This window comes from Vespula vulgaris, chromosome 7 (assembly GCF_905475345.1).
Source record: "Vespula vulgaris chromosome 7, iyVesVulg1.1, whole genome shotgun sequence".
NCBI classification, from domain to species: Eukaryota; Metazoa; Arthropoda; class Insecta; order Hymenoptera; family Vespidae; genus Vespula; species Vespula vulgaris.
Genome location: NC_066592.1, coordinates 4,456,412 through 4,476,938, shown reverse-complemented (window position 1 = coordinate 4,476,938; position 20,527 = coordinate 4,456,412). Strand labels below are relative to the sequence as shown.

Below are 20,527 nucleotides of genomic sequence, written 5' to 3'. Positions count from 1 at the left end.
ATGTTGTAGCACAATTAATTGGATATCATTCGAAATTACTTTGACAGAATATAGTAATCTTTTCAATGTCTTCTAGAGATTAGAGAAGATTGAGAACGTCGTCGTAATGCCTTGCTGGAAGAGAATCTACTGAAACCGAGAAAAAAAACAGAAACGATATAAGTGTGGTATCTACGAGCTCGTGCAAGGTGTTAGAGTATGTTACAAGCAGAGATTAGTAGATGTTCTGCTCTGTAAATGCCCTTTATGTTCAAGGACCTTATCTCCTGTTTAGACATTCCTCGATTCCGTTTAGTCTGTTTCTATCTACTCGTCGTCTTGACTTTCTCGACGATATCAAACGAGATTTTACTCGACTTTGAACCTATGTGTGGCTTAATCGATACCCAACGCAAGCATTGATTATAGTTTGTAGATTATTGTATTTGAAATCTTCGTTATCGAAAAATGTTTGATATAAAATAAAATAATTCTATTATCAATGATCGATACAAGAAATTTTGTTGATGTTGATTCTTAAAATATTTGTAATATATTACTCTATATGCGTATTTTGTAAAATTACAATTATCGATAGTAACATAGAGAAGAATTTAATTTGAACAACGTACGACTTTGTTCTTTCCTTTTTTACAAATGTGTAAACCAGTGGCTCAACTAAACGAGATTAAAATAACAACGAATGCGTTAAACGAATATCACGAACGTTTGATGAATTAATAAAATTAATCTTTTTGCCTAGCTACTCGTTTATTATTTTTTCACATGATGCGTGTATTAAAAAAAAAAAATAGATGAATTAAATTTTATGAATGAAAAGTACTTGTTCGACGAATGAACCGGTTTAAAATGAAAATCTTGAGAAAAAATGAAGACGCATAAATATGTTAGACTTTCTGATCGAAAGATAAAAAGCTCGTAAAACAAGTTCTGTGATTCGAAGAACTTTAATTTTCTTACATACGTTAACACGATAATTTCTACAAGACTTTACTCATTCGCAGCGACCGAGTCGTTGACATTTACTTGGAATATGCGCATGCGCATCGTGATGTCAACAATTCTTAACACGGTGCGAGTTGTACGTTCCGTGAGACGTCGCACATGTAACGATCGAAGAATGAATTGCTTTTCGATATTAAGCGAGAGTGATTGCATCGATTTTTGATATTATTTTATTATCTGCGAGGTAATGATACCTTGTAACGTAGAGATTTGCGTAAAGCAAACGATTCTTTCGTAATCAACGATTTGGCTAACCTACAATATATTTCTTATTGGTCTCTCTTTTAAAAATTTTTTCTTTTTAAATTTATCGCAATCAAAAATAATTCTGTACTCGTAAAAGTGAATACATTAGAATTAACGAACGTGTGAAATAACCTAACGTAACCTAAAACAGGTTATACTACAAGCTGTTTCTGTTGTTTGATAGGATTATCAATAAATTAAGGATTGTTGTATAATAAAAAAAAAATGGCTGGACAACAGCATCCCTTCCCATCTGGGTTTCCAAATGTGCAACAATCGGCAATGCGAACACAATTTGGAGGTGGACAAATGGTTTCTGGTTTGATGGGACCGCAACAAGGTGGTAAATATTTACAATGAGATTGTAAATTAATAAAAGGTAGAAATATACAAGAGTTATAGAAGAGCATTAATTATAGCAATATAATCATCTTAGGTATAGTGAGTCCACAACAATTTGGAGTAGGAGTAGGCGTTGGCGTTGGAGTTGGAGGCGTAGGTTCTAATGCTATGGGAATGCCAAATGCTCAACAAGTTTTAGCCCAGCAACAACAACAACAACAATCAGTTGCCATGCAACAACAAATGCAACAGATGCAACAACAACAATTGCAATTACAACAACAACAACAAGCAGCTCTTGTACAACAAAGTAATCAGACTAGTAATCAAGCTACTACGCCACAAACACCCGTTCCGCCTACACAACCTCCACCTCAACAGCAGCAAAATAAAGATTTTAATACTGCCAGCTTGTGTAGATTTGGGCAAGAAACTGTACAAGATATTGTAAGCCGTACTTTAGATGTCTTTCAAACGCTGAAAGTACTGCAACCACCAAATGGTAAGATTTCATTTAAATTCAATAGAAGTTAACAATATGAGATTCTATAGTAAATTATATTTGATCCTTGAGGCACACCACAAGGAGCTAGTGTAGCCAATGATAAAAAAACTAAAGTGCAAGAACAGTTACGAATGTTAAAGTTATTATTCAAACGTTTGAGACTGATTTATGAAAAGTGCAATGAAAATTGCCAACTTCAAGGAATGGAATATACGCACATTGAAAGTCTGATACCATTGAAAGAAGAATGGGATATGAAATCAGATGAGAAAAAAACATCAGAAGCATATAGATTGGCATATGAAGAAAGTAAAGAGATTACAGAGGTTAGTAAAATATTTAAAAAATTTAAATACATATTATACTTGATTATAATCAATTATCTTATAATTTCCAGCAAGTTGTGTTAAAAAATAGGCACCTTAAGGAAATCATTGATCATTTAAGACGTATCATTTCAGAAATAAACACGATGCTGAACATGCGTCGATCTTAGATTGTAAGATGTATATACTTATTTAAGTTATAATAGACTGCTACTATATGATAAAGTTATATCATAACTAATATAAGAATGCGAGCAGAAATGTGTAATTTACCTACCTCTTAGAATAATTTTCTTATTGATTGCTTATGATGTCATCAACGTTCATGGAGATTATGTCGTTCACTCTGAGTATAGCTTCTGGGATTATTCCAAGCGGTGTCTCCAAATTTCTCACAAATAATTCCAGGCAGTCAATGTCGGAGCCACGGAATTCACCAACGACGTGTGAATTTTCATATAAACTAAATTTTGTCTTTTTCCCTGTAAAATAAAATAAATATGATAAAATAGCAGGAAAATTTTCAGAACAAAAATATTCGAACAAATCACGTTAGTACTAGTCTATATATATAATCTTAAGTATTATATTTCAATTACAGACACATAAAATCATTGAAATTTCTTTAAAAATTATTTGAATTCTCTCCTATCGTGCATTATATAAGTTAAACAAAAATGGAGTCTCTTCATTGGCGCCATATTCAAGTATTACTTTGAATAAAAATAGGTTACGATATTATCTATTATCTCGATGTATTGTAAATGTAGTATTTATTCGAAAAATACAATCGATTTTAACTTCATTGTAGTTATTAAGATTATATAAAATATATGAACTGATGAAAAACCGAAAAAACTTACCGACGATACCAGTTATCACACGTAGAAAACGTTCTCGTAAGAATGCACGCGCTTCTTGTTTCTCCGACGTCGAAAAGTCTAATTCTATATTTTTTTTATCAGATTCATCATTCTGTTCTTCCTTTTCAATCATTTTTTGTAACAAACTATTTTGACGATTTAACACTGGATTTTCACTTATGGCGGAGGAAAAAGTGGGGAAGTCGTTCAACTACATATTATTGCGCACGCATCATCCTCGTGTGCGCGCTAAATTTAAATCTAAGATATGATAAATACGTATGTGCACTGATACCTTTTATTAATGATTTTATTCATTACCATACAAGTTTGGACTTTTTTAATAAGATTATAAATACATGATATAATTTGTATTTTCGATGATTTGAATATTACATCTAATCATATATTTATTCTATATCGATAAAACTTGAGAGAGTTTTTAATTAATATCAAAATATTTATGTTATTAGGAAGTGACGGTCTATAGCCCACATTTTTAAATAGGGAAGCTTAAAGTCACGCAATTATCATATTTATCCCGATATCTAGAAACACACTTTCTCGAACATGAGGGTAACCCGCAGATTTTGAAGTTGGTCGACTGAACCATTCGAGTTTCTCTTCACTTTTGAATCGATCGCAGCAAAGCGAGGATGAGCTCCTTAATCGCCTTATTTTCAATCGTTATTCTTTATGGTAGAGGTAAGAAATTGAAAAAAAAAATTTTTTATAATAATTCGTAGAACGTTTAAATTAAGTCATATTTTATTGACGAATTTTTGTAGATGTTTATTGCGATGACATCACGAAGACGCTCAAACCCGAGAATACGATGATTTTGAAGAAAAATGATAGTCATCCCTTGCAAAAAGAAACATTGTGGTCAAGTTTGTTATCGAAGCGACTGGAATCAATGAATATCAAAAATACGGAAAAGCATGAAAACAATAAAATAAATACTATGGAAATGTTTAACAAGCGGAAGTCGAAATTCTTAGGAAGTCTAGCTTTTCTAGCCGGACTTGGTTTTGGTGGACTCGCTGGTGCTGCTTCATCAACTGTGAAAGCCTATGCAAAGTTTCCTCAAGCCGCAATAGCAATGAACTTTGTTCCTTCGAAACAAGGGCCTTATTTAGCTGCTTATTACGATCCTTATCCTTTTGTACCTCATCCTTATCTGTATCATGCTCCTTTGGGATTCTATCCTTTCATGGATCCTTTGAAACTACAATCCCTCATTGGTGGATCGTCTCAACAAAATGGAGCCGATCGTCCGGATCAAATTATTACTGTATTCGACGACAAGCGACCGTCTGATTCTGATGATAGTGAGGAAGAATATATAGTGGAAAAAAAGAAAATAGATAAATCAAAAAAATCTTCAAGTCGTCTCGAAAATCGTGTCGGAAGTGCGGAATCTCTTATTGGTAGCGTCGATAAAAGAACAGAAGGAGAGGTAAGAATTTAACGAATATTAAATTGAAACCAGAACGATGAATCATATGACATACATTTCAATATCTTTCTATCTATTCGTCGTTACACTTACACGTTAGATAATTATCTTACCGTTCGAAAAATCTACGATATATCTTTTACGATCGTTCATCGAGATTATAGTTTACGATCTTTCGTGCTTCTTTTCGATCATCAATTTCGATTCCGTTACAATTGTTCTTATCTCTGCGAAATAATAAGTTCTACTTTGTCATTTTTGTAGATGAAGAACCAAATTGTTACGTGTGAAACACAAAAGAAAATTGAGGAAGAAATAGATAATGTATCGACGAAAGATTCTATGATGTACGATTTCGAAGATCTTCAAGAAGATGCCGATAACTCGAGAGCGTCCACGAACAGAAGAAAAACTCAAGCGAACAATTCAACAACTTCTAGGCCAGACAGTAATTTTACTACAAGACGTGATCATACACCTAGACCTACTCACACACATGCTTCAACTCCTACCACTACCAACTTAACCGTAGAAAATTCAACGATGGAAAATAATACAACTTTTTCGCCATTTTTTGGTTATTACGATGGTAATCCACAAAACATAGAAAACATTGATCTCACTTCTGATATGTTACCACCCATTTATCAAGAACCTAATCCAATCAATTATCATTTACCGTATGAAAGACCTGCCAATTTTTATTCCGATGAGAGATACAATTTCTATTCAAATTCCTTCCCAAATTCGTATCCTTCCGGACCATTCTTCTCCGAACATCTATCAGATTATTCGACCAACGATTTCGATCGATATGTATATCCGCCTGATAATAATTCTCCGACATACGTCAATCAGTTTAAACCTATAAAGTATAACTAATTTCATTTATACATATATACGTATCCATTCACAGACCACGCAGAATATTTATCTTTTTATTAAAAATATGATACCACCGAATGAATGTTCAGTTTTAATTTAAAAAAAAAAAAAATACGTAGAACATACGTTTTCCATTTTCCATATATTAAAGTAAATATATAGATTTTTATTTTTAGATCTAGTTTTAGGTAATAACTTATGCACACACATATTGATTTTTATTATTTTTTATATGTGCCTGTCTTCTCGGGATAATATAAAAAAATATATATATTTATATATCTATTTTTTTTCGAAAATTTATGGATAAACGAAGAAAAGTAAAAAATGGTATCGATACATCATTACATTATTCATCACATTTCGATATTAACGTTTCTACTATTAGTATTAGTTCAATTATCAGTATCATTATGTTATTTAGAATAATTACTTTTAACATTTTACATCGATAAGAATATTTTTAATAAAAACTATTTCAAGAGGAACGTAAGTTTATAAACATTATATTATCGGTATTAGTTTTTCTTAGATTTGGTAGTTAAGGACATATTTTGAAAACATTGGAGAGGTCAAAACGTGTTTGATATCAACGACCTCCGCACAATCATACGACGAGAACAATTCTCTCTAAGAACTTCGTCTGTCAACAAGGTGAACAGTTCGCGATCGGTCGCATATTCGTTAACCAAAATTTCTCTTAAATCACGTTTCAGAATAATTTTATATTGCTATCATTACGTTCTGAGAAGAAAACAGTGTGAAATCTTCTAGAAGACGTCATCCAGTTGTGTTTAAAGAATTTCGTTATTATATGACACGTATGTATGCATCAACATTTTTTAATCTGAACCGTTATCAAGTAAATAATTATGAAAATTGCTAAAGTGAAAAATTTGATAAAATTGAATTCATTGCTTAATATTTGTTATATCGGTATATATCGTAATAATATGGAATTACAACAGAAAATATATATATATATATACATATATATGTATGTATGTATATATATATGCGTATGTGTGTGTATGTTTATACAACATAAGCTATTTTTATAATTACGAACTTATATATTTATATACATATATGTGTGTGTGACATTGACGATCAGCATTAATATATATTTAAAGAAGAACATTTAAATGATATCGAGAAGACGTTAATTTTATAAGAGAATCAACATAGTGACGTTAATATAGATATTTAAAAAAAAAAAACGTTTAGATGATTTCGAAATGTTAATTTTACAGAAGAATCAACATATTAATCATGATTTTAAATTGTTTAAATTATCTCTCTTCTCGTAAACTCGTACTAACTATTTCATTTTCATCTTATTCGAACAAAAATGCGTATATATATACTTATAACTATTCGACATGATTACATTTTGACGATAGGTACTTATAACCACGATAGAGAAAGAGATAAGAGAATCGCGTTTTTACAGCCGTTCTTAGGTGACATTTCATGGGACTTTGTTTGCACAATTGTTTGGACATTCGTGCGTGATCATATGGACGCAGAAAATCCTTGAAACTGTAACACAAATAATTTGTCACGGAATCGAGTAGCGGTTATATACATACAATATGTTCTACTACATATACATACATATATACGGTGTTAAAGAGAATTGAATGATTTAAAGAACAAGTAGATTAGAAACGATGCTTTTTCTTGCTATTTTTTTTTTTTTTTTGATAATGCAATTCACTCAGTTTCACTCGTAGTAAAAACATAGGCAATCCATTGTTTACTTTATCAAATGAACACAAGGATGCTAATCAATTGCATTATCAAAATGAAATGACGCGAGTGCACTTCGAACTGGTTCGTTTTTTCTTTTTCTTTTTCTTAACCGTTTCTTTAGTTCGGTCGTAAGGTCTTCTTTTTAACACCGTGTATATGAGAGAAGAATAATCGGAAATAAATCACGGCTCGTCTCCGCACAGTCTCCGCCTTGTCTCGGATTTAATACACGACTCGCTCTTCCGTCAGTCCACGCCGACCAATTGGACGACTCGCGGCAGCTCCCAACGAAGAAACCTGTTTTATTTTCGGACGAGTTTGGAGGGCCGGGCTTCTCGTCTATTTCGAGAAGGCCGCTGCCGCCACCGTTCTGGTATTGTATCTCCAAAGGCACACGAGTACTTTGCGAATTTTCACGCACGATCCTCGATCGATTTTTTACTATATATCTTTTCAAACTTTTTTCCTTAATATCGTTTCGATTATTTACAGGATTTTTATATTCCTTTATTTTTTACTATACGAATTGCTACGACGGTTATTTATTAAATTATATATATAAATTAATATTCCAACGAGAGAATTATTTTTAATTGAATTTTACTTATTTCAAAACACGATTTCTTTCTTTCGTCATTATTATAATCATCGTCATCATTATTAGATATTATTACACTTGTAATATTAATTTACATGCACATTTTAACAAACATATATTAATGTAAACATGATAAAATGTATAGATACAGATATGTACTTAACAAATAAGAAAGATATCTCTTGCTATGTTAATAAGTACTCATTAAGACTAGCTGATTTTTCTCTTTACGAGATTATGATAATTCACATTTTTTCGATAACAATGCGAGAAAGATAAAGTTGGCGCGTGCTAAAAGTCTTAACATATAGACATACATATATACACACACACAGCATGGATCGAACAACTCCGGTGAGCGCGGAATCGCGTGCACGATTATGCAACAACGCGTACCGTAGGAAACGATCAACTTCCTTTACGGAAGTGGTAAGCACTTTTTGGTGCAGCTGATACTATCAGCTGATTTCGCGCCGACGGGCTTAACGAACGACGTTGCTTTCTGAACGAGTTATCATAAATCATTGTCCTAGGAAGACGACGAATTGTATTTCCGCAACCCGTATTTTATTTTTTCATTAACAATTGATATAACTATCATTTTCATTAAAATTCCCGACGATTTTTTTCATTAACAATCACACGTTTCACTTACTAATTTAATTTTTTATCCTTTTTACAAAAAAAAAAAGAAACAAAAACGTACAAATAAACGATTGACATTAATTAATATTACGCAATTAATAAAGTCGCAATCGGCGAAAAATATAATGAGATATCAAATACATTTTGAACGTACCATTGATAAATTTGTTCTCATCGCATAGTAATGTTTAAGTAATCAATTAAAAATAAGGATTCATTCTGTGCATGAAGAGTCACGTATTTCATTCGAAGGACAAATATTTTATCGCGGTATTACCCTTCAAGCTTTCAACGTGTGTGTATTCGTCTCTTTATCTCTCTTTCTCTACTCTCTTGCTCATCAACGGGTACGCCAAAGGCGTGAATTTACCTATCCACGATGTACTCACAGCTTTCGTAGAGAATTCCAATGATCGTGTATCGATCGAGGAAAATCAGCGGTACTTTGTCGGCTCGCCTCGAGGATACCTAAGATATATCGAATTAGATCTGGTCTCTTTAAATCTAAATATACGTCGAGTGTCAGGGTTGAACGCCCTGGGCTTTCCGGTTCTTGGCTCATATACTGTGCTTCTCTCTCTCTCTCTCTCTCTCTCTTCTTCTTCTTCTTCTTCTTCTTCTTCTTCTTCTTCCTTTCGTTTTTCTTTTCCATTTTTTTGGTTTTTTTTTTTTTACAAACTCTTACACCACCTCGTCTTCTTCTTCTGATGTCTCTGTGTCTTTCCCATTTTCTTCTCTTCCTTTTTACCATATAGCTTCTTCTCTTTTTCTCTTTCTTTCTCGTTCTCTCTCATGTTCCATCATTCCTTTTTCAAAGCGAAACCTAATAGCCCTGTATCCTCTAGGACACTCCAGGACTATTTCCTGCGAGTACACGTTGGACGAGCCGGACGGGAAACCGCAAATATAAAGCCCCTTACGGTATTCCAATAACATTATATGTATGCGTTATTGCTATGTACATACATATATGCACACACATTTATCGTATAAGTTTGTACATCGCTTAGATTTCAATAACAGGAAACATTCAAATTTTTATTCAAATAGACTGAATACGCAAGTGTACGAATTTCTGACCGGTTAAAATCTATATCTAAAGCAACGGTTAACTGGTAGACGGCTTATCTTGAAATCCTTTTGTTACAAAATTATATCAATAAATGCAAAAAGACGTGAATAGAAGTAGGAAAATATAATAATAATAGTAATAATAATAATAATATTTCTATGATGCATATATTTATTAACTTCTGTCAACAACATCAGTGGTTAAATTGTTTATATAATTGTTAGTCATAATGAATAATCGAACAAACGAATGAATAATTAAGTTACAGAGGTATTATATCATTGACCATTGCGTAATATTTTGCAAACAATTTTTATATAGGTTCAATCCTGTCCAATCTGTTTTTATTATTAATCATTCGCGTATCTTATATAATCAGTTATACATACACATTAGTTACATACAACAACTGGAAGGAATATAGGTACATATGTAATATATATATATATATATATATATATATATATATATATATATATAGAATGTTAGATTCAACGTTAGCAACGGACTACGAACGCGATTTTAGAATCACTTTTCGCAACGGATCTTCCCGCGAATCTTCTCTTCTTCTCCCCTCCCCTTTCCTTTACCCCATTCTCGCCGGTGGCCGTCTTCTTTGTCGTTCCGTGTTTAGCAGTGAGCAAAGGGTGAGCCTGCCGATCGGGTATGCATCGCCAGGGACGACATTAGCATCGTACGCCAACTGAACGACAAAAATTTATGAGAGCTACCAAATATTTTTTCAATGTAGGACATAAGATGTTTTCGTTAATAATAATATCGCTGAGAAATACAGTGCACGATATTATCTCATTTACTTTTTCTTATTTAATTATCTGTTTTCTAATGTATCTATTACTATGTATTACACTTTATCAATTTTCAGATAAAGTTCACTGTTCGCTCAGAGACAGGATCGATAAGATAAAAATAAATAATTTTCTCGCTTTTATAGAAAATTGTTAGCTTCGTTAGTTTAAGTTTAAACGATTTTTGCACGATACTTTGTACGAATTTTTGTGCGAGGTCGAAAATGTCGAAGTAGAAAAGAAAAAGAAAATAAAATACGGCCCTACGGACAGAAGCCGTGCGTGCACCACGCGCGTGCAGTACGCGCGTGCACCAACATAGGCAGAGCCGTGCGTGCTCGCGCGCGCGAGCTCACGCGACATGTGCACGGCAAACGGAGAAACGAAACGGTCCGTTCTCTGTGTGGATATGCGTAGATGCGAAGCACGCTCGGCTAAGAACCATGGACTTTATAGGGTTGGGGGACGACGGAGGAGAGACAGCTGTGGGGCAGCTGGCAGCGCGTGCCACAAACCTATGGGGTCTCCTTTCTCGACGACGACGACGACGACGACTACGACAACGACGACAACGACGAAGAAGATGCAACTATATCATAAGAGAAATAGAAAGAGAGAAAAAAAGAGAAAGAGATATTTAACACATTGAGTCCTATATCTATCACAGATTACCCCGATTTGCAAATTTTACTTTTCGAATGTTTTTAAAAGAAAGAGAGAGAGAGAGAGAGAGAGATTCATAAGTTTTATAATATTAATTACGTAGCGATTGTTGGTGACAAGGAGAGGAAAGTACAGTAGAAAACTGATGACATAATTTATGATATAACATGGACTTTTGATGGAAAGATTATATCAAGTGAAACTATAATAGAAAAAAAGAAAACATATATATGTGTTCATCAAATATATATATATATTTCAAACATATATATATATATATATATATATATATATACATATAAATATGTGAATATATATTGAATTATTTTTAATAGCAAATCAGTCCAAATGAGTAAAATATATAAACCGAAAGGAAAAATAAAAAATATAATGAAATAGGAAATTAAAGGATTTAAAAAGTAAGCAGGTGAGCACGAAAATGAACGCTCGCGATACTTTTAAGAGAAGAAAGCGAAACGATCGAACCTGATACGCAACGGAGTTATCGACGAGTGATCGTTAATCATCGAAGCGCAAAATATGATAAAACAATATGCTGCCTTTGTAAAGAAGATCTTCCTTGTGTTCTACGAAGATTATTGAAATACGAACGGAGTCGCGAACGAAAACTCAGTGAATGGAAAGAAAAAATCGCGCTTCGATGGGCTACGGCAGAAAGCGACGCGATATACACGGAAACTTGCAGAACTTTCGCTTTTATCGTGACGACGTTACCGTAACGTCGACGTCGATGAATCCGTCGTTGTTTCGTTTTCTAACATATTTACATACATACATATATACATTTATTCGAGCGTTTTAAAATCTTCGGCTTGATTTTGTTCCATTTTATTTTTGGTATAAAAAATCGTTATGACTATACTTATTTTTTACTTAACTTGCAAATCGTTTTAGTTCCACTAATTAATTTTCTGCTGAATTATTTCATTTTAATGAAACTTTTTTGTCTCATTGTATATTTATTCATTAACATAAGGTGAAAACTTTTCCATTATTTTTACAAAATAATAGATCGAAATCAATTCTTATATCTATCGAATTGCAATGGTATCCGTTACATTGTACGATATATCGTAACAAATTGTTACCATGATTTTAACGCGCCTTAACTCACTAATTTAATTATTAATTCACAGAACATTTTGTTATTATGATATTTAGTTTGGGTAAATTTTGAAAATGTATTTTTTCTTTTTTATAATATAAGAAAAATATAAAATAAAAAGCGCGTGAAAAGAGAAAGTATTCCAAGGTCAAAATGGCTTGAAAACAGAGGACCTAAGTTAAGCATTAATATTTGAAATAGCGATATTTTATAAGACTCGAGCGACGGTAGGGTTTGTTTGTTACGACGCACTCGAAATCATCCCTATCTTCGTCGTTAACTTCCCAACCTTTCAAGGTTTATGATCGCTCGTTCGTCGTTTGGAAAAGTGTTGGAATATGGAACACGATAAAACTGTAACTCCCTAGTTTGTTTTACCATTCGGCATTAGCTCGAGCAAAATTCCACCAGTAAAGTGTTCGAACGTTATTTATTTCAAGGCTGAGACGAGCCGATAAACAAACAGAACTTCCTCATTGCCTCTATCCACTGTTCGTAAAGTATCTTATAAATTGAGAAATCTTGAAAAATTTGTAATCCGTGAAAATATCGATGTCTACAAAATTGAGCGGATCATTTTTATTCCGTTCATTATTTTTAATTAATCTATCATTTATAAAAATATATATTAACTGGTCAATAATATATCAAATGCAATTTGTACATTTTATTGTACATTATATATATTGTACATATAACTTTTATTAGAAACTCTGATCTCTGAAAACGGGAATTCCCGATCACGTTTAATTTCATCTCTCTGACTATTGTTTTTCGCTCTAAGTAGTAATTAGGTATTCTACCTAGAGAAAGAAAAAAAAAGAGAGAGGGAGAGAAAGAGACAGAGAGAGAGAGAGAGAGAGAGAGAGAGAGAGAGAGAGAGAAGAAGTAAAGACCGACGATCATAAATTTATTTTGCCAACACTTTCAGAATGGTCGTATTTCAATAAAAATTTTCAATGACTAGCGTTTATGAAAAATGGAAGTTATGCTTTAGAGCATTTAAAATTTAAGTAATTTTATGTACGTGTGTATATGAAAAAGAGAAAAGAAGAGATAGGAGAGAAGAGAAAGAGAGCAAAAAGAAACAGATAAGAGAGAAGTGAAAGAGAGGAGAGAGAATGAAATAAGAAAGAAAAAGAAAGGAAACGTGCAAAACGCGTCGGAATCGGACGCAGCTGGGAAGGTCGGCGGGCTTTTCTCGAAAGGTTTTTCGTTCGTAGGAAAGAAAAGAGATCAGCGGGTTCAAAGCCTTCGAGGGAGCGTTTCAGGTTGGCGAACATCTGCCGTCCTCCACGACGATAATAATTCGAACAGCTGATACCTCTCTACATCGGTACGATTCGGCTTGCTTCGGTTACTCTCGGTAGTTATGAATCTTCCGTGGTGATCGTTCACGGTGCCCTGTTCGTCTTCTTCCTCACGATCTAACTTCGAAGGGTGAAAGAAAAGAAAGGGAAGACCTCCATCTTTCCTCTTTCTCCCTCTATCTATCTATCTATATATTTCTCTCTCTCTCTCTTTCTTTCTTCCTTTCTCTCAACACGTTTGCGTTTCATCTTTCCTCGTGCGATCGCCGGAACGCGTTTTGGAAAAAGAGGGCAGGAAACGCGTGTGACGTAATCATCCGGGTTAACCGGTTAAAACGATTTCTGCACGTTTTCGAAAAGAAAAAAGAAAAGAAAAAATACAAAATCATTTATTATCTCAAACAATAGAAATAATTCTCGTCGAGGCGGAATATTCGAATCGATGGGAACAAAGCGATATCTATCAACCTATTTAAGTAAAAAAAATAAAACATCGATCTTTGTCATAGATTTTTTATGAGAAGAACAACATCTCTTGTTCGTTTGTTACACGCGTAAGAGACACGAGGTTAAAAATATCCGTATCTTCGTACTAGGTTCACGAACTAGTCGAGACGTCCCTGGGTATACCGTGTGGTAGGGAAGAATTTTGGACCAATGAGAAACCCCGACATGGAGGGATCCTGCGAACTGGCGCGCCGTATGGTATTCCCAAACTGTAAAGCGGTTCGGCATTCGCACGTGGGCATTCGATCGTGTCGGATGTGCGCGCAAGCTCAGATATAAGAACGAACGGCAACGTACTAGTACACGCTTATAAATACACGATACGGTTACTACCACCGTCACAACTATTACTGGCACTCGTGTTCGTCGTCTTTATCATTATAATTGTGAATTTAGTGAAAGAGGACTCATCCTTAGTTTCTTCCTTGTAGCTCTCGTCGGCAAGTGATCTTTTTAAATCTCCCGCGTTTTTTTTTCTCTTCAAGAAATCGACGTTATCGTCGCGTTGTTATCGTCGTCCTCGTCGTCGTCGTCGTCGTCGTTGTCGTCGTCGTCGTCGTCGTCGTCGTCGTCGAAAAAACGCCAGCCGAGCGTCGCCTTTCTCCTTCCTTTTTTTTTTTTACCAAGATAGTGTGCCATCGTTCTTCTCTCCCCACTACTACTACTACCTACCACCCCTTTGTCGATCACGAGCAAGTTTAACGCGTTAAGAAATAGTTCGTGTCCGATCAACGAACGACGCACATCGCGTCGCACGAGCTTCGGGTGTTTATACGCGCTCCCGGTGTTCAGCTTATTCGTTGGATTATTAATTAACAGTGGGATTATTTTACGTGTACGCACAAGTGTGGAAGAAACATCGACGAGAAAAAAGAGGTGAGTTTTCATCTTGTTTTTTTCCTTTTTTTTCTCTTTCTCTCTCTCTCTCTCTCTCTCTCTCTCTTTCTTTCTCTCACTCTCTTTTTTTTCCCCCATCAATTATATTCGACATACATATGTTTCGACGTAGACATTTTTCACGTGCCAATTTATTTCTGTCTTTCTCTTTCTCTCTCTCTCTCTCTCTTTTCTCTCTATGTATATATAAGTGAGATCGTGATAGCAAGGGTATATCTATCATTGTACGTGTGTATTATCTGTTTGTAACGTTCCAATTTCGTATTTTCTTCATGCGTTAATTCTAAGGTTATATGTATGACGTTGTTAAATACATTTTTAACTGATCATTTCGTACGAAACTGTTTAATGCAATTTTATGCAAGGAAGTTGACGTGACTGTCCATCATGAAAGTTATTTAAATGTATAATTATAAAAGGAAGAATACGGAACTATACGAATGCTTTTAAAAAGTATATAATTTTGACGCAGCTTGTGAGACGGTCGAAAGATTCTTCGTCTCTCAGACTTTCTTCTTGTTCGAAAGTTGTTGCACATTCGTTCAATGGACTTTCATTTGATAAGAAGAATAGCTTTGCGGAGAATGCAGGTTTCGACTCGTTTACCCGTTTCTCTTCGAATACGTTACGTATATATGTAATACATATACAAAACGGCACAGAAATAATTCGATTGTTAACAATAAACAATTGATCTATGCTTTTCCAAAGAGACGAGAAATGTTTTCTATCGAGCGTACGTCATCTTCATGGAAAAGAAAAAAAAGAGAAGAAAAACGCCGATTCCTAATGGCCGAGTTTGTATTTCCGTTTGTATATATAGTATTCATACACACATACATACACACATACATACACAAGCTATATATATGTGTAATGAGAAATACAACGTGTACAGGCAGTTTGTTTATTTTTCGTTCGCTTCTCAACGGTGTCTCGATCGTTCGTTCGATCGTTGCTTGTTAAAGCAGACGATTTTTCCTTCCTCATTCGACTTTCTCTCTTTCTCTCTCTCTCTCTCTCTCTCTCTCTCTCTCTCTCTCTCTTTCTTTTTTTCTTTCTCTTACTTCGTATATAGTACATATTTGTAATTGTATACTTTTCGAGAAATATGTTCGTTATAACGCGATCGAAGTTAGCCGCTCGAAAAAGGACTACTTTCGCGAGCTAGTATGGCGTCGAGAATCATGCTCGATGGTTCCACAACCGTAGACACGGATTTAAAGGAAAAGTCTGTGTTTACACGACGAACGGCGAACTTTTTCGAGTTGGACCAGGCTGCCTCGGGCAACACGATCCGCCTGGAAATCTCCCTCGGCACTCTGCTCGAATGGCCGTTCTTTCTTCCTTTCTTTCTCTCTCTCTCTCTCTTTTTCTGTCTCTGTCTCTCTCTCTTTTATCCATCTTCCTTATTTTTCTCTTCTTTTCTTCACGACAAAGATTTTACATCGATAAAAATGAGAGATACTAAGTATTCCAACCATGTTTACCAACCTTTCATAGATCGAAGAGATATAATGAGATATGTTTTTCTTTAAAAAAACGATTTGATAAAACAACGTCAATGTTTATACTATTGAAAAGTCACGGTCTTTTCGCTTCTATTAGAATGAGGATTTTTTTTTTTTTTTGGTTTTGCTTCATTCGACAATTAACGAATAAGATTAATATTAAGTTTGTTAAAAGTAGTTACAATAACCGATTGGTTGGTTAAATAACAGAATAGTAGTGAATGTAGTAATCAAATGCATTCAAGTTTGTTTCGATTTTGCATTTTCTATTGATTAGCATTTTAAACATGAGTATGCATATTTCTAATATACAATCATAATTTTTTTATTTTTTATGATAAAATTATTGACTGCTGATATACAAATGAATGCATTAGAAAGAATAATGTTTTTACGATGAGTGTATGAATGATACATTCATTTTCTCATTTACGAATGTAATTTTCCCGACGAGTAAACTTTGTTTTCCTCGAGTTAACCGATTAAAATCGAATTTCAATTAGATTTTGAAAAATGTGCGCAAAAAGTGGCCATCGTGCGTACGCGCTTACCAACCATCATCATTGATCGTGCTTCAACAAGTGTTTCCACATGAGATGCAAACAATTCGATAATCGTGTTATCGATGCCTCGTCGCGCTGCCCATTGGAAACGATCTCTTTCGAAATTTTTAAAAGCTGACGCGGAAAAGTTCGTGTGGAAGATCGTCAATGAAATCGTCTTCTAGTTTTCTAATGTTTCTTTCTCTCTTTCTTTTTTCTATCTCTTTCTCTCTTACTTGCCACAAAAATTTAAATAACGATTTGTTTCTTCCCTCGAATTTACATTGTAATTATTATTATAATGATTGTTGTAAAATGTTCTAGAACATATTTCAGTATAGTATAAGAAATTTATTTATTTTACCTTTTTCGCTTTCGAAGAGATTTTACTCGAGATATAATTATTTTTTTCTTTTTCTCCAAAGTTTTAACTGTCTATATACTCGTAAGATTCACAGCTCTAGTATAATAAACTTCTTTATTTCTTTCTCTGTCTGGCCTTTGTGACTTTGGCCGAGAAGATATTTTCGTGGGCAAAATTGAGCGCGTGGCAATCGGCCAGCATCGAACGCGCGATAAAACGGCGTATATACGTCGTGACGATGATATAGGATATTTGTCCTATGCCATCGAAAATTCTCATTTGTCCTAGTGTGTTCACTTTACTACCATCAAACGACGTGAACTTCTATTGTGTCAGAGTGAGTAATCGATTTGACGAAGATCGAGTTATGACTAACTCAGCTGTGTCCCGCTTAACGGCTGTTGTTCTTTCTCGAAGCAGTACTTTCTCTACTGAGGGTTCTAACCGTCTACCTGAAGGGACAACTGAAAAGGATAGAAGGTTTTTCAAATACCCGTTACTTTCAGTTTTTAGGTACTACAGTACTTAGATCGTCTATGATCATATTGAACAACGGCAAATGTAAATTTTTATAGAAGAAAGAAGAAAACAGTAACTACTTGCAACTAGTTACATAAATCAATAAAGATTATTTTGAAAATGAATGTTATTTTAAAACTAATGCCATAAAATAACAAATATATTTGCGAGGTTAAAGTTATATAAATTTAATTATCATGTATGAACATTAACATTTACAGCTGAATATAGATACATAACAAATATGCTTGTTAACAATAGATCAAAAATTCTCAAATATATAAATGTAAAGATTTTCTTCTAACATATCATGATAATTATGTATCCGTTTCGAAGGCTCTTATATTGACCAAGAAAACTATATTTCGACGAATCAGTTATATTAGTATTAGTGACGATAAATAAAATGTTGCAAGTTAGACTATCAGCATTTATTATCAGTTTTCAAAGACAGTTGAACCAATGCTCGTTAAAATCGCTTGGATAGTTTTCGTGTTAAACTCTTACGTGATAACGTTCACGTTGTTGTTGCGTTCAGGAAAGCAGCCTTTATGCTCGGCCAATCGTTTCGGCGAGGTTTGCGACTAGGAGGACGTCTAGGACGTTCCGAAAGAGAGGAAAAAAAGGGATAGAGAAAGAAAGAAAAAGAGAGAGAGAGGGGGGGTGGGAAAAGGTTAGTGGAGGAGTAGAAGAAGTTGGAGGAGGATGAAGAGGAGGAGGAGGAGGAGGAAAGGAGCCGAACGCACTACAACAATGTGATTATACGCAGTGCTGCACCGGTTTTCTGCAGCAGCTGCCGGATCGTTTTGGGGGATTCGGCAGAAACGAACGGACGAACGAACGGACGGACGTCGGTTCCCGAGTAAAAGGGCCCGGTGTTGTTTGTGGTGGGGGTAACGACGGTCAGGGAGAAACGAAAGCTAGGTGAGACGAGCTGTGTTGGGAGGAACGGAGAGGGAGGTACGTTGGGTCCTCGTCGAGGCCTGGTGTGCACAATGAGAGAGGGACGCAGTCCGCTTCAGGCAGCTCTTAAAGAGGGAGGAAAAGAGATGAAGAGAGAGAGAGAGAGAGAGAGAGAGAGAGAGAGAGAGAGAGAGAGACAGAGAAGAGAGAGAGAGAGAGAGAGGACCTTTCGTTTCTGCAGGCTCCATCGCTGAAACTCGAAAGGCGAGAGAGCCCTACGAAAAATACCCTATACACGATCTACCTGAGCAAGGTATAGGGTCTAAGCTGCGCTACCTCCCTTTTTCAGGCTCTTCCAACCTTGAATGGAGGTCAGGGTTCCCTCCTCCTTGCCCTTTTCTTCTCCTTCCTCGACGAGACTTCTCTAGCTAGTTCTCTGTCTTTCTTTCTCTGTCTGTCTTTCTCTTTCTCTCCCTTTCTCTTTCTCTCTCCTTCTCCTTCTCTCGCGGCTTCCGTGCAAAGGGGGATTTTTATCTGTTCGCTTTGTACATGCTGAAGTCATCGATTCGTTGAGAGAGAGAAAGAGAGGGAGAGAGAGAGAGAGAAATGGCTTGTGACGAAGGGAAAACCGTTTTCGTTCCTTTTCGATCGTTTCTGCACGACACTAACAGGATGCGTTGAATAGTTTAGAATTGAGAGATTTTTAAAGATTATATAAAGTAAGTATTTAAAAAATTCTTGGGATTTAAAGAACTGATTAGACGATTTTTATTATCGAGTTAAAGATTGATTTTGAATAATTAGTAAATATTATTATATCGAGGAAAGAAATGATGTCGTATAAAGTCGCTTAACGTTTTTTACTCGAGTAGAACACGTTTTCAAATCGTTACTATTTTATATTTCCAGAAAGGACAACCACGCGTTAATTTGACCTAGATGCTGTTGAACCAACGGCACGCCTGATTTCTTTTCATCCCTAAAGTACCAAATAAATTGTCAAGATTGATCAAGTGGTTTTGTCGTCCGGCGGTGACATCGCCAAAATTTGGAGGATGTTGATGCCCGGTGCCGCCGGTCTCAGTGCCGTGGGCGCTGTGGGAGCACCAGGCCCGGACGAGCTTGTTTCCGGGCTGGGTGCTCTTGCGGGTGCCACACCTCAGCAAAAAGATACCACCTGGACTAAGTTATTCGTTGGCGGTCTACCTTATCACACGACCGATAAAAGTCTCAGGGAACATTTCAGTGTTTATGGGGATATCGAGGAAGCCGTTGTCATCACCGACAGACAGACTGGAAAGAGCAGAGGCTATGGTTTCGTGAGTATACATCTTAACAATGTTTGCATAGATAGATCGGACTGATAAATAGTACCAAACGGAAAAAAATATTGCTAACAAAACGTTTGATTATCATATTTATTACAATAAGAATTAATGAGAACTTGCTAGTATTGAAAAAATTTCTTCGTACAAGTGTGACTTTACTGTTGGCGTTGTCGAACATGAAGCTTATTATAATAGAATGAATTACTAATATCTAGTCAAATGAAAGTATACACGAGGCAATACGTACATACTTTTAATCTCATCAGAGCTTATGTTCGTATGATTTACGACTTGAATCGAGTTTGTTTCTCCGCGAAGGAAATCCGGTCCCTATCGATAAACTCGTA

At 35.1% G+C, this 20,527-nt stretch overlaps 4 protein-coding genes across 8 annotated transcripts in view; 3 read left to right on the top strand and 1 right to left on the bottom strand.

The window, feature by feature from the left end:
- LOC127065144 (gem-associated protein 7-like) lies at window positions 1-3,506 on the bottom strand. Of its 2 annotated transcripts, none has more exons than XM_050997086.1 (3): window positions 3,288-3,506; window positions 2,702-2,906; window positions 1-129 (listed from the first exon to the last, which is right to left on the bottom strand). In XM_050997086.1, exons 1-2 carry the CDS (start codon window positions 3,418-3,420, stop codon window positions 2,719-2,721), a joined length of 321 nt encoding a protein of 106 aa, XP_050853043.1. In that variant the 5' UTR covers window positions 3,421-3,506; the 3' UTR covers window positions 1-129; window positions 2,702-2,718. The 2 variants fall into 2 exon arrangements, with proteins under 2 accessions (XP_050853043.1, XP_050853041.1); XM_050997084.1 differs by having other exon boundaries at window positions 1-126; window positions 3,288-3,503.
- LOC127065140 (mediator of RNA polymerase II transcription subunit 30) lies at window positions 1,037-3,225 on the top strand. 2 transcript variants are annotated; one of them, XM_050997079.1, is made up of 5 exons: window positions 1,037-1,189; window positions 1,436-1,591; window positions 1,688-2,095; window positions 2,168-2,424; window positions 2,496-3,225. In XM_050997079.1, the coding sequence occupies exons 2-5, from the start codon at window positions 1,477-1,479 to the stop codon at window positions 2,592-2,594; spliced, it is 879 nt and encodes a 292-aa protein (XP_050853036.1). In that variant the 5' UTR covers window positions 1,037-1,189; window positions 1,436-1,476; the 3' UTR covers window positions 2,595-3,225. The 2 variants fall into 2 exon arrangements, with proteins under 2 accessions (XP_050853036.1, XP_050853035.1); XM_050997078.1 differs by having other exon boundaries at window positions 1,436-1,594.
- LOC127064976 (uncharacterized) lies at window positions 3,418-5,701 on the top strand. Of its 2 annotated transcripts, XM_050996711.1 has the most exons (4): window positions 3,418-3,566; window positions 3,761-3,992; window positions 4,076-4,746; window positions 5,011-5,701. In XM_050996711.1, the coding sequence occupies exons 2-4, from the start codon at window positions 3,944-3,946 to the stop codon at window positions 5,626-5,628; spliced, it is 1,338 nt and encodes a 445-aa protein (XP_050852668.1). In that variant the 5' UTR covers window positions 3,418-3,566; window positions 3,761-3,943; the 3' UTR covers window positions 5,629-5,701. The 2 variants fall into 2 exon arrangements, with proteins under 2 accessions (XP_050852668.1, XP_050852667.1); XM_050996710.1 differs by having other exon boundaries at window positions 3,448-3,992.
- Window positions 5,702-6,269: 568 nt separating this feature from the next.
- The window catches only part of LOC127065141 (RNA-binding protein 24-B-like), a 32,808-nt gene continuing 18,550 nt past the window's right edge, over window positions 6,270-20,527 (top strand). The window contains exons 1-2 of one of the 2 annotated variants that reach the window (XM_050997081.1): window positions 6,270-6,452; window positions 19,762-20,171. In XM_050997081.1, the coding sequence (XP_050853038.1) occupies window positions 19,908-20,171 (264 nt within the window). In that variant the 5' untranslated portion in view covers window positions 6,270-6,452; window positions 19,762-19,907. Of the gene's footprint in view, window positions 6,453-14,338; window positions 14,993-19,761; window positions 20,172-20,527 lie in introns of those variants that run through there. The other variant, XM_050997080.1, reaches the window with a different exon arrangement.

Excerpts from the sequence above, each read along its gene's own strand:
- LOC127065144 (XM_050997086.1), bottom strand. The coding sequence starts at position 3,420 with ATGATTGAAAAGGAAGAACAGAATGATGAATCTGATAAAAAAAATATA. Across the intron at positions 2,907-3,287 it reads TGTGATAACTGGTATCGTCG|GGAAAAAGACAAAATTTAGT; the intron begins GTAAGTTTTTTC and ends TTTATTTTACAG.
- LOC127065140 (XM_050997078.1), top strand. The coding sequence starts at position 1,477 with ATGGCTGGACAACAGCATCCCTTCCCATCTGGGTTTCCAAATGTGCAA. Across the intron at positions 1,595-1,687 it reads GATGGGACCGCAACAAGGTG|GTATAGTGAGTCCACAACAA; the intron begins GTAAATATTTAC and ends TAATCATCTTAG. Across the intron at positions 2,425-2,495 it reads AAAGTAAAGAGATTACAGAG|CAAGTTGTGTTAAAAAATAG; the intron begins GTTAGTAAAATA and ends TATAATTTCCAG.
- LOC127064976 (XM_050996711.1), top strand. The coding sequence starts at position 3,944 with ATGAGCTCCTTAATCGCCTTATTTTCAATCGTTATTCTTTATGGTAGA. Across the intron at positions 3,993-4,075 it reads CGTTATTCTTTATGGTAGAG|ATGTTTATTGCGATGACATC; the intron begins GTAAGAAATTGA and ends GAATTTTTGTAG. Across the intron at positions 4,747-5,010 it reads ATAAAAGAACAGAAGGAGAG|ATGAAGAACCAAATTGTTAC; the intron begins GTAAGAATTTAA and ends TCATTTTTGTAG.